Genomic DNA, 16,331 nt, shown 5'->3' with positions numbered 1-16,331 from the left:
CACAGAATCATATGACTACATTGGAGAAGAGCTTGGAAATCATCCAGCCCAACTATCTCATTTTGTAGAAGAGGAAACTGAAGACCCTGAAGGTAGTTAAATGTTAAGACTAGAATCTGAAGCAAGATATTCTGATCCAAATCCAGTATTTTGAATGACTGGTCTGGAATAGAAAGAAAAAAAAGGATTTTGTAACATTGAGGATGTTAACAGGCTATCCAGTTTGACTGTCCAGAAATCTTTCTTGTTTTTTGCATTTTTGGATGTTTTTCCAGTAGCTGAAATTGAAGGTGCTACCATTATCTGGATTCTAGAGAAATGGAGCATTTAATTTGTAGTCCATTTTAACATCTTACTCTTGGCGGGGCAAAGGAAATAGTTGCCTATACTCCTTTCCTTTTCACCTTCCTTTTGTCTGTTGTCTTCCCCCATTAGATTGTAAACTCCATGAGGATAGCACTTTCTCTTTTTTATTTATATATTTAAATCCATTGCTTAGCCCAGGACCTGGAACATTATTAGAAGCCTAATGTTTATTGACTTACATTATACACACATATGTATATGCATATATACATGTGTGTATACATATATGTTTTCATGTTTTATTTTCATTTGTCTGTGAGGGAACAACAATACTGAACATTAAAACCACATTGGATAACCTGGTAAATATGAAAATTGTGTAAAATGCTGTATTATTGCTATCTGTGCTTATATCATCTTATTATGAAACTTTGCATGGACCATGTCTTTTTTTATTTTAGAAAGGTTTTATTTATTTTGAGCTTTACAATTTTTCCCCCAACCTTATTTTCCTCCCCCCACAGAAGGCAGTTTGTTAGTCTTTATGTCGTTCCCATAGGATGCATTGATTTAATTTGAATGTGATGAGAGAGAAATCATATCCTTAAATAAGAAACATATAGTAAGAAACATAGCAGAATTACGTAATAAGGTAACTTTTTTTAGTTTTTTTTTTTTTTGCAAGGCAAATGGGGTTAAGTGGCTTGCCAAAGGCCACACAGCTAGGTAATTATTAAGTATCTGAGGCCAGGATTTGAATTTAGGTACTCCTGACTCCAGGGCTGGTGCTCTATCCACTGGGCCACCTAGCTGCCCCAAGATAAGATTTTTTTTTTTTAAATTACAAGTAATAGTCTTTGGTCTTTATTTAAACTCCACAATTCTTTCTCAGGATACAGATGACATTCTCCATCACAGCCACCCCAAAATTGTGCTTGTTGGTATGAGCAAGTTCATTAAGGTTGACCTTCACCCCCATGTTGCTGTTGGGGTGTACAATATTCTTCTGGTTCTGCACATCTCGCTCAGTATCAGTTCATGCAAATCCTTCTAGGCTTCCCTGAATTACCATCCCTCCTGGTTTCTAATAGAACAATAGTGTTCCATCACATACATATACCACAGTTTATTAAGCCATTCCCCAATTGATGGACATTCCCTCAGTTTCCATTTCCTTACTACCAGAAACAGATCTGCTATGAACATTTTTCATGGACCATGTCTTATATGAACTTTGGTTTATATAATCTCTGCCCACATTGGTTGGATGAATGAATTGATCAATGAATGAAATGTAGATTGTATGTTTTAACACTTTTTCATGCATTTTGGGTAGATCAAATAAGAAGAAAATGTATTGACCATTGCCTCATGTTAAGGCACTGGAAATTGAAAACGTGGTTACTTTTCTTAAAGGAATTTACAATCTCAAAAAAGATTGACAGTTTTTATTTTCAGCTTGACAGGGTAAAATTATTTAGCTTAGACCAAAGGCTAGTAGGACTGAGAAAATCTGGAAGGCTCCTTGTAATATGAAAGGGAACCTCTGAGGTACTTAGGATGATAGTCACATGAGTGGGAACTCTGTAGGACAGTGTACTGAGCTGGTGTTGAGTGACAGCTTCCTCCAGAGTGGATTCTCCTTTGAGATCCCCATCATCCAAGCCCTCTGACAGTTATAGCTGGCTCCCTGGGAGATTGACATATTCATTAGCTATTATTTTAACATTAAGGCGAAGTAAATCCTCTCATTGCTTCTTGGAAATTCCATGTTGTTCTCTCTCAGGAAATGATTTGAATTTGCTGGTTTTCTGTTTGACACTGCTGTTAAATATTATTAAATACAAAAGTCAGTTTTTTTATTAAGCTTTAAAAACTGTCCTCCCAAGTGGTTCTTACCAAAATGCTCTGATCCAGATTCCCCTTTCCATACTCTCAGTACAACTTGAAGATGGTGAGCTGGGCTTGGGAATGTGGAATGTGAAACTTAAACATTTTGGAGATAAACACATTTTTGATAGTAATTTACTTTCATTCTTATTTAGCCTTCTTGATGACTTAAGAGATAAGGGAAGTAATTAATAATCATCTTGGGTTATGGTTATAGAGGCTAAGGAGGTAATCCTTGATTTTGAAACAAGCTATATTCTAAAAGTTTGTTTAGAATGTATTTTCCCCATAAAAACCACACTTTGAATAAAAAACAAGTTTCCAGGTTAGCTCAGGAAAGCCCATTGAACTACAAGTTCTCTGAATTAATACTGGTCACATAGACTAAATCTTTAAGAACACAGAGAGCCTTAAGTTCCTTTGATCCTTGTGCCTGGATAAGAGGACCATCAAATTTAAAAAATTATCTAGTACAACATCCTCAAATTTTGCAAATGAGGAAATTGAGGCCACCTAAATGACATTCCTTTGGTCATCTAGTTAGTAGTGAGCAGTAGATATGGGACCCAAATTCAAGCTTCTGGGTCTATATTTGAAGCCAAGGTGCTGATGATCAACACCCATCAATGTGGAAAATGTACTGGACTGGTATTTAAATCCTGGCTCTTGTCATTTTTACTAATATGACCTTGGGTCTCTTCACATCTCTGTTTCCCCATCTCTAAAATGAAAGGATTAGAAGGTCTTCAAGGTCCTATTTGACTCTGTGTATGATCCTATGATTCTGAGTGTTTTCTAAGATTAAATTTGTAGATATATAATCTCTATATGTGCATATATATATCCTATGATTCTGAGTGTTTTATATTTATACATACATGCATATAGATCTGAAGATAAACAGCAATTCACTGGGTATGTACATATATATATACATGTATATATGTATATACATGTATATATATGATGCTTGTCCTTCATTCTCAAAGGAGACTGTGACAACAGTATGGTGATGCCATGGCAAGGACCTGAAGTGGATTTGAGAGGAGGGGTGCTATACTATGTCACCAGCCTCACTTTCTCCTCCAGAGCTATCTGGGTCTAGTGGCCAGATATGAATCTGGACAACTGGAGATGACAATGGATGGAAGGTAGTCGGGGTGAAGTGACTTACCCAAGGTCACACAGCTAGTGTCAAGTGTCTGAGGTAGGATTCAAACTCTGCTCCTCTTGACTCCAAGGTTGGTGCTCTATTCACTGCACCACCTAGCTGCCCTTATATATACTATAATAGCATATATTAATGTTAATTAAAATATACATAATATAATGTATGAAATATAATGACATACATATCTATCTATCTATCTATATCTATCTATATATATCTATATATATATGTCTAGTGATAATTAGGCAAAAGAAGGACGGGTGGCTATGAAGGGTGATGAGAAAATTCATCTATAATCTATGAGATGGATGAGAGCCCCAATGCCAGGAGATAGGGTTAGTAATTGCTGTACATAATGAGGTTGTCTTTGAGTGATCTTCCACTGCAAACTGCTTTGTATTTAAAATCAGAGGCTAATGATCTATTTGATTAAACAGCTTAAAGAGGGAATTTGATTAAGCAGCTTCTCTGTTCCTCTATCTTATCACTGCAGTTAGGGCAGTGCTTTGGATTTTGAAGGACTGCACTGCTCTTTGGTTTGTGTGAACACTAGGAATGTGTTTTTGCTTTGTAGAGAAATCAGGTTTTTAGTCAGATTTGGTATGAGTAGTAGCACATGGAGAATTAGTGCTCTCCCTTCTCCTCGGCTGGTCTGGTGAAAGCCCCTAAGACTGCCGTAAATGGGCACACTTCTGGATTGGGGCTGAATTGCTGTTTATCTTCAGAGCCTGCAGCCCATCATCACAGGTTCAACCATTCGATATCTGAGAGTCCAAAATCTTTCCCAAGTGAGAAAGGGGGGGCGGGGGAAGTGCCAGCTCCCGATGAGAGAGAAAATGGTTAAACTGAGATGTCAAACATATGGCTCCAGGATGCTCGCACCGGGCTTGTTTACCTTGGCTACCCATGCCATTCTCCCTCCTTTCCTTCATGGGAGAGTCCATTGCTTTTTTTCCAAGAGGGATGAGCTCCACAATGGGCGGGGCTGGGGTTTGGATCTCCTAATCTGCCTGGGAGACTTTCCCCGCGTCCACATTGGAAGATGGTCATTGTGCTCCTCCAATAATAGGAGCAGGGTCCCCTGGCTGGATTCCCCGATTCATTTGCATTTCAAATCCCTGGGGCCAGCGACACAATGCCATGGTCCCGGCTGCGGGTCCCCCAGGGCGGCCTCCACAGTAGCTGACAATGTCTGCGTAAAGGGAGGGTCTCCATCCATCCATGCATCCATCCCTCTCCCTCTTCCACTCCCCAGCTCGCTCTCTCTCTCTCTCTCCCTCTCTCTCTCTCTCTCTCTCTCTCTCTCTCTCTCTCTCTCTCTCTCTCTCTCTCCCTCTCTCTCCCCCCAGCCAGTAGCAGAGCCTCGCAAAGGTGCTGCTCCTTCAGTTGGCTGGAAGGCGGCTGATTAGGGATTGGTGACATCATCGGTCCTCACACAGTAGCTGGGGCTGGTTCTCCCGGCTCCCGACCGCCCCCTCCCCCTGTTCCACTCAGGACCGAACCTCCGCCTGGACCACACGCAGGCGGACACAGCATCCTGGCCCCAGTTCAGGGGAGGGAAGCTGAAGCGCCTCCGCCGCCGCGGCCGCTACTGATGCGAGCAGCTGTTCCCATCTGCACTGCGGTGTCGAGCCCGGGCCAGGCCAGGCAGAGCTCGCGGGGCTCCTTGCTGGGGGGATTTAGCGAGAAAGCTGGCTCTGCTCCCCACAGCTAGCCTCGACTCCAGGGCAAGCCGAGGATGGGAGGGTCTCAGTCTCTCCAGCAGGCCCCAGCGAGCAGCCTGAACCGGGAACCCTCCGAAGCAATGTGAGTGCTTGTCTTTCCTGGCTCCATTTCCCCATTCTCTCCTTCTTTTGCTCCCCCCCCCCATCTCTCTCCCTCTTTGTATCCTGTGGCTCTGGCCCTCTTAGGCATCCTGTCAGTTCCGTTAGCACGCTGCTTGCCGTCATGCCGGGTCTTTGTTAATGCCGCTTTAATCCCGGAGGTATAGCCTGGAGATGGCTCGGATGGGCAGCGAGGGTAGATTAGCATGCCCCCCTCCCCATTCCTAAACCCTCCTTGTCATGCTAGAACTTGGGGACTTCTTTCCCCAAAGGCTCTTTTTCCTCTGTTCATTTCATCCAGCAGCCTCAAGAATGTGGCCTGGGGAGAAGAAATCACTGGAGAGTTTCTATTTAGATGGCAGAGCATAAGGCATCATTACAGCACAGCGTTCGGGGCTGCTCCTCCAACAGACATGCCTCAGCTCAGCTCATCAGACTCAGTAGTCACATCTGGCTTGGGATTATTTCTTGCAAGGGAGCATCATAACTGGGCAACACCAGTGATCTTTTCCTGCGGAGAACAATTGTAAATGAAAAATCCACTCAGAGAGAGATGACTGTTATTAATGGTCATTCATGTGACTTTTGTCAGTTATATAAAAAGGATGCACAGCAGGAATCTAGTTTGGGTTCCTTTAAACACCCATTTACACCCAATCCTAAAAACTAAGTGTAAACCAAACTATATAGCCTTGTCATTTGTGATAACAGGCCTTAGCTGTGCACTGAACTGGAATCTGATATTTTCCTATAAACCACAGAGCAGAGTGGTCTCCATGCTTAAAGTGAGAACTGCCATTCCTATTATTGCCAAACCCCTAATGTATATGGGCATGCGGGAAGAAGGGACATATTAAATAGAGATGTCTGTGGAGCTCATGTTTCAGGGAGTCAGACTGGCATCCACAGTAAGCCTCCTTGTCTTAATCTTACCCGCTTCCCTTTTCAGTGAAACCTAAGATAAATGTGTTTCTGGGAAGAGTATTGTAAGGAAGGGGGGGGAAGTGGTAGACTGGTGAAAGAGCTGTTTATATGCAGGTTAAAAATCTTAAAAAAAGACAAAAACTGATGTATGGTAACAGAGAACGTGGCCCAAATGGGTCTTTTCCAGTGATTTCTGAGATCAAAGCTTCTCAGAAGAAACATTCAGTGAAATGATGCAATGCTCAGCTATGCCTATGGGTTGAAACCACATTATTTCCTAGGTTTGTGGCTTCATTTTCAAGAGTAATCAAAGCTTGGTGGTTGATTTTCATAGGACTATTTTATCTTCCTCTTTATGGATTTAGATTTCATTCCCTTAAAAAAAAGAACCACATAATTTCTTGAAAAGTCCTGGACCATGAATTAATGCATCCAAAATTTTTTTAGTATTCATATTTTTGCTCTCAGTATCATGGATTCAACTCTGTTTGGAAAATAGCATTTCCTTTAATTCATCATTATTTTCCATATTGAGATTAGCAAAGAATTCATCAATAAAAGACACCAGTGAAAATAGCATTTAACAAAGAATGTTTAAAGCACCTGAAAGTCCAATGAAAGACCATTTGACTGTGTTTGAGAAATTGTGCTGTGAAATCATTAGAAAATCAGCTGTTCAGTACCTGTCACCTGACTCTTAACACTTGAGTGAAAGAAATCACTCATTTTTAGCTCCACAATTGTTCTTTCAGAATAACTGTCCCACCATTTTGGCATAATAGAGTTCAAAGCACTCAATACTTTGGGGATGGTGGTATAAAATAGAACTTTGGAATTAAGCAGCCTCAACCAAATTGGGCATGCATATGAAATAATTTTGGAAATGGAATTGTTCCAACTGTTCTCTTCTTAGAATTCTCATCATAGACTTTTTCTACCTGAGCAACAATTTCTAAAACTTTTCTAAATATAGATCTTTGATATATACTGTATTTTTACCTAACCCAGCTTTCTCTCCTCTCTATTCTTTTAACATTTTCATTCTAAAAAAAAGGAAGAGGATTATGCAAACATTTGGATTTTTGTCTACTGCTAGATATCCTTAGCAGCCTATCTTTGACATTATCGACTTATTACTAAATAACTCGGATTTATTGTTACATAGAAATTCTGACAATTAAAATGAAATCTTCTAACACTTTTCCTTAGGAGAAATTGCTTTAAATGAAGTTGTCTTTGTGGTTATGAGAAGAGACTATAATAGAAGAGTTAGATGATTATCAAGTAATTGAAATTTCCATCTGCACAGCTTGTATCTCTTAAGTACCTGTTTTCTTCTCTATTGTGTGAACTCCTTGAGGGTTATTGTTAGTCAATTGTGCCTGACTCTCAGTGACCCCATTTGGGGTTTTCTTGACAGAGATAATGGAGTGATTTATCTTTTCCCTTTCCAGAAGGAGGAAAACTGAGGCAAACAGGGTTCAGTGACTTGTCCAGAGTCACAAAGTTAGTAAGAGTCTGAGGCAAGATTTGAACTGATGAAGATGAATCTTCCAGACTCTAGGCCTTGAATTCTATCCACTACTCTACCTCACTGCTTTTAAGGGACTGTTTTTACTTTTTTGTATCTCCAGTAATTCAGATAATGCTTGGCATCTAGAAAAAAAAAACTTGATAAATACTTGCTAATTGATTTTTTTTTGAATGAGTAGGAGTGTGATTTCATATTAAGTTTCATAATTGGGGACAGCTAGGTGATGCAATAACTGGAGCACTGACCCTGGAGTCAGGAGGACCTGAGTTCAAATCTGATCTCAGACAATGCAAACCCCATCCCACCAACCCCCACCCCCAAAGTTTTCATAATTGAGGTTTAAGGAAGGATTTTAAAGTTTTTTAAAGAAATTGACTGCAGGTCACTTCTCTCAACATAGGATTGGAAGCAGTGATGGTGATGGTCTCTATTATCTAGTGGAGAGGAGGGGGATGGAAATGCAAAGGAGGGAGTTGATGGGCAAAAGAGTTGGCTTTCTAGAGTGTGAGGGATGAGCTAGTGCAAACAAATTAATATTCCTTTAATTTTTATTTGCTTTGGTCAAATTCAAGTAAATCTCACAGTCATTGCTATCAATTGCTATTACAAAGCAACAAAAAAAGGTAGATGAATGAGAAAATCATAGAATCTACATCAGAATCTACATTAATAGCATGTCAGAGTTAGACCATATTTTGGAGTTAGGAATATGGAGTTACATAACCTTGGGAAACCAGCTCTTTCCACGGCTCAGTTTCCCTGACTGTAAAACAATGGCATAGAATTAGATCATTCTAAAGGTACTTCAAGAGACTTCCTTTCCCATTCCCAGTTCACACCTTTTTTTAGTTTTGGAGTTTTGCTTCCTTTACTGAGAGGTTAAGGGACAAATAATTTGCATGTGTCAGAAAGTAGAACTTTAACCCAAGTTCTGATTCTCAAGCTGACTCTTTATACACTATGCTACACTGCCCTGATACTGCGCACAAATTTATCTTGGGATGTAGTTTTTAATGTACACACTTTACTACTATGCCACAAATATATTCAGGAAAACCCTTCTGCAGTATTGGTATTTCAATCAGAAGTTCAGGAAATATCTTCTAGAAGCCTTTTGCTTTGTATTACATGGTCTAAATGACATTCAAATTGCTTATTATTATCTAGACTATCTGTGTAAATCACAAGCTATCATATGTAGTGTGGAATTAAAAGAGATGCTTATGGCAGATGACTAAAAAAACAAAATTGGATTGAAAATAGAGATTATATCTAATTTTAAATTCATTTAGCAGATGCTTGCTAAGCACTTTTCATAGACAATAAGTGCACAGTGGCTGATAGAGAGCCGTGTAAGATACTGTCTTTGACCTCAAGAAGCCCAACTGTCTAGAAAGGCTGATAGGACGTGTGATAGAGGGGTGTGAGTACCATGTCTGTAATTCAAACAAATAGCTGATGTGATCACTTCTGAACTATGATGAGTAGGGAAAGTTTCATGAAACAGGTGGCACTGAGACTGGAATGTGAACATTAGATAGAATTTTAATAAGTGAAAATGAAGTCATGGAAGGTAGAGAATATTAAACTGAGAGAATGTCACAGAGCCAAGTTGGAGAAATAGAAACATATAAGATTATTAATTAATTGGGTCCAGAGTAGGTTGCATGGCATATAGTTCTTAAAGTTCTGGGAGACAAGACTGGAAATGTATTGGAGCTGAAGGATTTGAATATTGGGATAAGGCATTTAGATTTTATATGGCAGGCAATAGCATTCATACTGAGAGTGAAATGTGTTCTATGTGCTATATTTATATCTATGAGATACAGAGATTTCTAGAGAAAGGACTATAGCTAGCATATTGGGTACACCTGTGGGGAATTTGAGAGACTACTAACAAGATTAACACAGAGTATGGGTGGGCTACAATAGATAATGTTGGAGGGAATAGCCATATCAGTGAGATAATAGCTGTATCAAAAAAGAAACCTTCAAGAACTTTGAACAGTGGAATGATCTGATCAAAGCAGTGCTTTAGGAAATTAATTTGGCAATGTCAGATCACAGGTTATATTGAAAAAGGAGAGAGAACCAGGAGTCAGGAAAACCAGCAAGGAAGCATTTCAACAGTCCAGACACAAGAAGCATGGAAGACCTGAACTGGAGAAAATGGAAGAGTTGCTTGAAGGAGGACTGATTCGGTGAAAGGGATGATGGATGGGGAAAATCAAAGTTGTGATCTGATGCCTAAGAGAATGAGAAATTGTTGATGCTTTTAACAGAAATAGAGAAGTCAGAAGGAGTCACCTCTTGGGAAGGTCTATGGTAGAAATTGAGAAGAATATGTTTTAGACATAATGAGTTTAAGTCCTTGGTAGGACATCCAGGCAAGAAAGTCCAATAAGCAATTGGACATGCAGGACTAAACCTTGGGAGAAAGTTCATGGGAGAAATACAGATTTGAGTCATTCCTTTAGAGCTGAAAATTGAAATTATTGGATTATAAATGAGGCAGAGTAATCTAGAAGCAGCAGCAGATGACTATTGATTAGGAAACCTGAGTTCTAGTCCTGGTTCTCTTACTAGCTCTATAACTTTAGGTATAACCTCCCCATATTTCATTCTGTCTAAAGAATGATAGTGAATAATCCTATACCTGCCTGATCCCTTACATATTTGCTAGGAAGATCAGAGATAATGGCTGTGAAAGGACTTTGAAAATCTTAAAGATGGTACAAATGCCAGAGAAATATTGCACCTCTAAAACTTCAAGCTTTCTGGGTTAGATTAAGAGTGGAGAGTATGGTGTGGGCTGGCTTTCTTTAAACTTCATTTTATCTTTCTTAGAGCCTAGTGCCTGAGGCCACATTCCACTAGGTTTAATTGACCTTATTCCTAATGTGGAATGAATGTTGATTTCTCTTTGGGTTTTATAATTGATTAGCCTAAATAGAGATTTTTTTTTAATCTGGGAAGGAAAAAAAGAAAGGATTCACCTTCTTTAAAGATATATGATTTACCTAAGTTTCTCAGGGCTGTTCTGCTGTTTCCTTGACTCACCCTTTGTTCTCCATCACCATCCCTTGTTTTTCACTTTCTTATTTTCCTATAGACAAATGAATAAGATAAATGAGATTCTGGTCTTCCTCTTTTCCTCCTGAAGATCAAAATAAGTGTTCCTATTTTTTCCTTTGCTGTTTTCCTCCTACAGCTATACCCTCACTTTGAGCCATAGCATTTTTCATTATGAAAAGGAACAGAATGAAAAGAGACCGAGCTCATCAGTATAACTGTTGCATGTGGGCCTCCTGCCTGGGGTTAAATCCATGAGATAATTTCAGGCACCCCATGTCCCACTTCTCTTGTGCAAGGACCAGAACCTCTGACTTCCCCTGGTCCCCTACTGTCACAACCACTAGCTTTCAGCTGGGTTCTTTCCTATACAGCCGAAGCCCTTTCAAAAAAAAAGACAGGTTTACAACTTCTCCTCTACCTTGCTATCTCTGAAATAAGCACACAACTATCTAAATTTCAGTTGTTCATAGGCAAGAAGTTCTTGACCCTTTTTTCCTTCCTTTCTTCCTCCCTTCCTTCCTCACTTCTTCCCTCTCTTCCTTTCCTTCCCTTCCCTCCTTCCTTACCTTCCTTCATTCTCTTATCATGGACTTCTATGACAATCTGTCAAAATCTTTGGATCCCTTTTCAGAATAGTGCTTTTTAAATGTATCAAATTCATAAGATTTCAAAGGAAACCAGTTCTTTTGAAATATTAAAAAAAGTTTTGTGGAACTTCAGATTAAGAACTTTTTTTTTAGGTTTTTTTTGCAAGGCAAGTAGGGTTAAGTGGCTTGCCCAAGGCCACACAGATAGGTAATTATTATTAAGTGTCTGAGACCCGATTTGAACCCAGGTATTCCTGACTCCAAGGCCGGTGCTTTATCCACTATGCCACCTGGCCGCCCCCAGATTAAGAATTTTTGTAAGGAATTTTAGGTGCAGATTGTTATTGTTGCTATTCAGTTGTATCTAATTAATTGTGACCATATCTTGGGGGATTTTCTTGCCAAAGATTCTGGAGAAGTTTGCCATTTCCTTCGCCAGATCATTTTCTAGATGAGGAAACTGAGACAAACAGGGTTAAGTGACTTGCTCACAGTTAGTATCTGAGAATGGTTTTGAACTCAAATCTTCCTGATTTCAGAGCCAGCACTCTATCCATTGTGGTACTCACTGCCCTTTTTATTGTAGGTAACCACAGAGAAACAAAAGGTGCCAGTTATAGAATTCTTAAATGCTTCTAGTAAAAAAAATCTAGTCTTCAGTGAAATGTGATTGCATCCAAGTCAGGTCTATCTACCTAGATTCTTCTCTGTCTCATTGAATCCTCTTTATTTTGGTTGTCTTTGGAGTTAGGCTCACCTCAGCTGTGTTTGGTCTCAGGTCCCTTCCCTAAAGATTTGAGTTGGCATGGACTCTAGGTCAGGTGAGATTTTACCTCTACCCCTCACCCCAACCCCAGAACCATCAACCTAGTCTTACCTAGATTTATCTCTGAGTTTGAACTTTTCAATTGGAGCCCCTAGCTGACTTTGCCATACTTCCCAGCACTGACATTGTATTCACCTCCTTTTTTTCCTGAATGTTTCCATGTCTCAGAAAGTCCTAATGTTCCTGACCCATTTTTCTCTGACCTGTCTGTGCTATCATCAGGAAATGACCGTTAAAGAGAATCCTCTACTTTGGTTAAGACCTGATTCTTGTTCCAGAATACAGTCTTGCCACCTAATCCCACTAGTGGCCATGGTGATGGGTTCCATTGTTCTTGGAAGTGGAAGAGACTGTTAGAAATGCCAACTCCTTTCATTTTAGAGATGGAAAATTGAAGACCTCCATAAAGAGAATGTGCTACCTAGAAAGCCACATAGGCAAACAATAATAGAACTGAGATTTGAACCATGATCTTCTCCATTCCAGTGCTCCTTCTACTACATCATGCTTCAGGAGTTGGAGTGCATTACATCAGCTCCCTCCTAAAAGACAATGTTTCAAAGCTTGTGCCTTCTCCTGACTCTCTTTTTAGAGAGTCAAATTCTTATTTGTCTTTAGTTCAATTTTTAACTCATTTATAGGGCTAAAATGACTGACACCATGACTAATAAAAACTCAGATTACTAGAAACATTTTTGATCATTCATTCAGGTTCTATATTCTCTTCTGCCCCACCCCCAACATGCACATCAGAAAATGACTTTTCTAAAATCTTGTCTCTTCTAGAATATTCTCTACAATAAAGAAATAAATTCATCAATAATAAGAGGATTGGTCTCTGTACTCTTCATGACCCAAGGGGGTCACCTTGATGTAATTCCTTGCTGAGCTAATGAAATTGGATAGCCTGCTTATATTGGGGTCAAATAGCCAGGTACTGGACATTAATGAAGTATACTAGAATCAGATAGGATTGAGAGCCCAACCCCTCTGCTTTTTCTGTTTTCTTTCTCCACCCCACTGCTCCCCCTCCCCCTCTCATTTATTTCTACCGTTAGCAGCCTGTTTCTGTGGCTATATTGTTCGTTGCCTAGGAACCTACTTTAGGGTGAAATATGATTGGCCGATCCTGTCAAATTGATTGCCAGAGCTGGGGCAGCATCTTGGGTGTGCAAAGGATTTTTGAACAATTCCGTTTTCATCCCTTAAGATTAACAATGAGGAGTTAGTTACTCTAAATGATTGCTTTTAAGAAGTCGGCTGTGAAATTGATTGTTCATGGTATAATATTTTATTCTGGGTGAAATGAGTTTGGCCACAAGGAATATTTTTAAAAGTCTGAGTCAGCCAGAAATGCTTATACACATCCATCCTGTGCTGAAAGATGGTGGCCTGGGCTGACGTTTGTTCCCATTTTTATTTATAAATTACTTTTAGCAGTTGTTTCAAGACTATGGATTGTGTGCTCTTAGAAACAGTCAGGTCTTTAAGGTATTGAAACCAAGACAGGTTTTTTGCCTAACTCTATTCACACAATGATCATCAGATCTGATTCTCTTAAAAATCACCCCTAGGATTGCAAGCTAGATGGGTATATGGCGATCATATCCTTTAACTCCCTCTTTCACAAATGATGGAAAGTAACTTGCTCAAGTTCATAGAGAGCCAAAATGTGAATTGGGATTCTCTGATTCCAAATGCAGCCCTCTATTTGAAAGGGATATTCCTTGGGTATCTCAAACTCAACATGTCTATAATAGAAATTAGACTCTTTCCCACAAACTCACCCCTATTCCAAACTGTCCTATTTCTCTTGAATACAGCATCATCATTCTTCCAGTTACCCAGGGCCCCCATTTCAATGTCATCCTTGATTCTTCACTCAGTCACCCTCATATATCTAGTTAATTGTCAGATCTTTTTTGTTTTTAACCTGTACAACATCTCTCTTCACTCTCATAGCAACCTCTCTAGCACAGACGTTCATCATCTCTTGTCTGGATTATTCCATTGGTCTCCCAAGAGGTCTCTCTATCTCAAGTTTCTCCCTCCACAGATCCATCTTCTATAGAGGTGTCTATGCGAGTTTTCATAAAGTATCAATCTTATGAAGCCATTACCCTATTCAGTAAGCTCTAGTGATTCTCTAGTACCTCTAGGATCAGATAGAAATTTTGTTTTCCCTTTAAAGCCCTTCACAACCTATCTTCAAGCCATCCTTTCAACCTTAATGCATGTTACTTACCTTTTTTCTTTATTTTTCTCCGGTTACATACAAAAACAAATTTCAACATTCACTTCCAAAACCTTGAGTTCCAAATTCTCTCTCTTCCTCCCACCCCTCGAGGTTATTTCGACCAAACTAGCTTCTTCTTCTTTCTGATGCTTTTATACTGTTCCCTTCTCTATAACTTTGTGACAGTTCTGTGGCTGTTGCTGATGACTAAGATAACTCCCTCCTCACCTTTGCCTCTTGGAATTCCAAGTTTCTTTCAAAGTTCAATGCAAACTGCAAACTTCCTGATCTCCCAGTACTAGTGCCTTCCCTCATCCCCAATATCTTATATCTTCTTTGTATAGAAGAGGCATGTTCCAGACTTGAAATTAGGGATGTGAGTTCAAGTGCTGTCTTTGCCATGTATCAACTATGTGACCTTGGGCAAGTCACTTAATGTCTTAATGCTCTAGGCCAGTGGTGTTCAATTTGAATATAAACTGGGGTCACTATCCTGTACATAAAAATCCCTTTGGGCATCATAATGACTTTGTTGTTCTTCAGTTGTTTTTTCAGTTATGTCTCTTTATAATTCTATCTGGGGTTTTCTTAGTAGATACTAGAATAGTTTTATCATTTTCTTCACCAGCTCATTTTTAGAGATGAGGAAACTGAGGTAAGTGTCTGAGGGCAGATTTGAATTCAGCAAGATGAGTCTTCCAGGTCTGGAATCTTTACCATTTACCTGCCCAAGCTGGCATATGGTGGGTGCCTAATAAATGCTTCTTGATTAATTGATTGGTGGTTAAGCAAACCAAAAACTTCCCAATAAATCATTAGCTGACAAGAGCATTGCTCTTTTTAGGGGTCTGGATGCTGTTCCTCTAAGGCAACAGAAGTGTCAGATATTACTTTTTTTTATTCTTTCTTCTTTCTTCCCTCCTGAATCATGTATACCATTCCCTGGGGTGGTCTCTGTGGTGGTTCCATAGGCCAGTTTCCTCATCCAGAGCACCCTCTTGCTCATTCCATGTGCATGGTCTCCTGTAATCCCTCCCCGCCCCTGCCAGCCCCCTTACTCCACTTCCATGGATAGAGTCTAAGAAACTATGAATCCCTGGATTTGGGGGCACAGAAGATTAGAGTTCACATCCCAGAAATCCTTATACATAGAGTTCCATATGCCTGTTCATTTCCCTTTTAATAAATCCAATTGCAATGTATGTTCCCTAGACTTTGTGATTTTTTTTTTTTTGGCTAATACTACCTATGGGTAAGTCATTGGTTCCCCAAATTCAGTTTCCTCATCTGTAAAATTAGAAGGCTGTGCTGAATGAGCTCTGTGATCGGGCTCTGAATTCTATGATTCTCCAAGTATTGTTATCAGTGGATTTTTCTCTGCTGGTAAATTGGGGTCTTGAAGAGAAGAAAAGAGATTTTGTGAAATTGACTGTGGGTTTTCTCTGACATAATAGGTCCCAAATACTCCTCAGGGCTTTTGTAGTCTCTTAAGGTTACACAACTGCCAACTCTCTTTATTTAGGAAGGCTCCTTCCCGAGAGCTTTTCTTGATTAGCTTATCCTTAAATGGAGCAACACTGTCTCCTGTTCGTTTAAGAAGCACCCTGCCAGGACTGAGGTCTGAAAACAGCCGTTGGAGATAGGATTTGGGGCATTCTGCTTGTGGTTGCTAAAAGGCTAACTTCAATATCGTCTTTCTTTTACATGTTAAAATATTCTCTTGAACCCTGGAAGATTTCTTGTATTCTCTCAGTCTATAGTTACAGGTCTTCTCAAAACTAAATGATAATACTAGCAAGAATTATAGAGTGATTTAAGATTTGTAATGTGCTTTATAAATAATTATCTCAATCCTCACAACAAACCCTGGTGTGTTTGAGTGTGTATACGTATGTGTGTGTGTGTGTGTGTGTGTGTGTGTGTGTGTGCGCTATTTTCCTAATTTTACAGATAAGG

At 39.6% G+C, this 16,331-nt stretch overlaps 1 protein-coding gene and 1 long non-coding RNA gene across 17 annotated transcripts in view; one reads left to right on the top strand and one right to left on the bottom strand.

Annotated features, from left to right (window-relative positions):
* Positions 1-16,331, top strand: part of TACC2 (transforming acidic coiled-coil containing protein 2) — a 295,485-nt gene that overhangs the window by 178,611 nt on the left and 100,543 nt on the right. For 3 of the 16 annotated variants that reach the window (XM_074233472.1, XM_074233471.1, XM_074233470.1), the window contains exon 1: positions 5,091-5,173. The exons of the other annotated variants lie outside the window; for them this stretch is intronic. In XM_074233472.1, coding sequence (XP_074089573.1) covers positions 5,106-5,173 — 68 coding nt within the window. In that variant the 5' untranslated portion in view covers positions 5,091-5,105. Of the gene's footprint in view, positions 1-5,090; positions 5,174-16,331 lie in introns of those variants that run through there. 16 annotated transcript variants of the gene reach the window in all.
* Positions 5,413-12,376, bottom strand: LOC141521195 (uncharacterized). Its single transcript, XR_012477862.1, has 3 exons — positions 12,191-12,376; positions 10,672-10,757; positions 5,413-5,701 (listed from the first exon to the last, which is right to left on the bottom strand). It is a non-coding gene; the product is annotated as an uncharacterized LOC141521195 (long non-coding RNA).

The sequence above is a fragment of the Macrotis lagotis genome, chromosome 4 (assembly GCF_037893015.1).
Source record: "Macrotis lagotis isolate mMagLag1 chromosome 4, bilby.v1.9.chrom.fasta, whole genome shotgun sequence".
Classification (NCBI taxonomy): Eukaryota; Metazoa; Chordata; class Mammalia; order Peramelemorphia; family Peramelidae; genus Macrotis; species Macrotis lagotis.
Note: the sequence above shows the minus strand (reverse complement) of the source record. Positions and strands in the feature narration are given on the sequence as shown.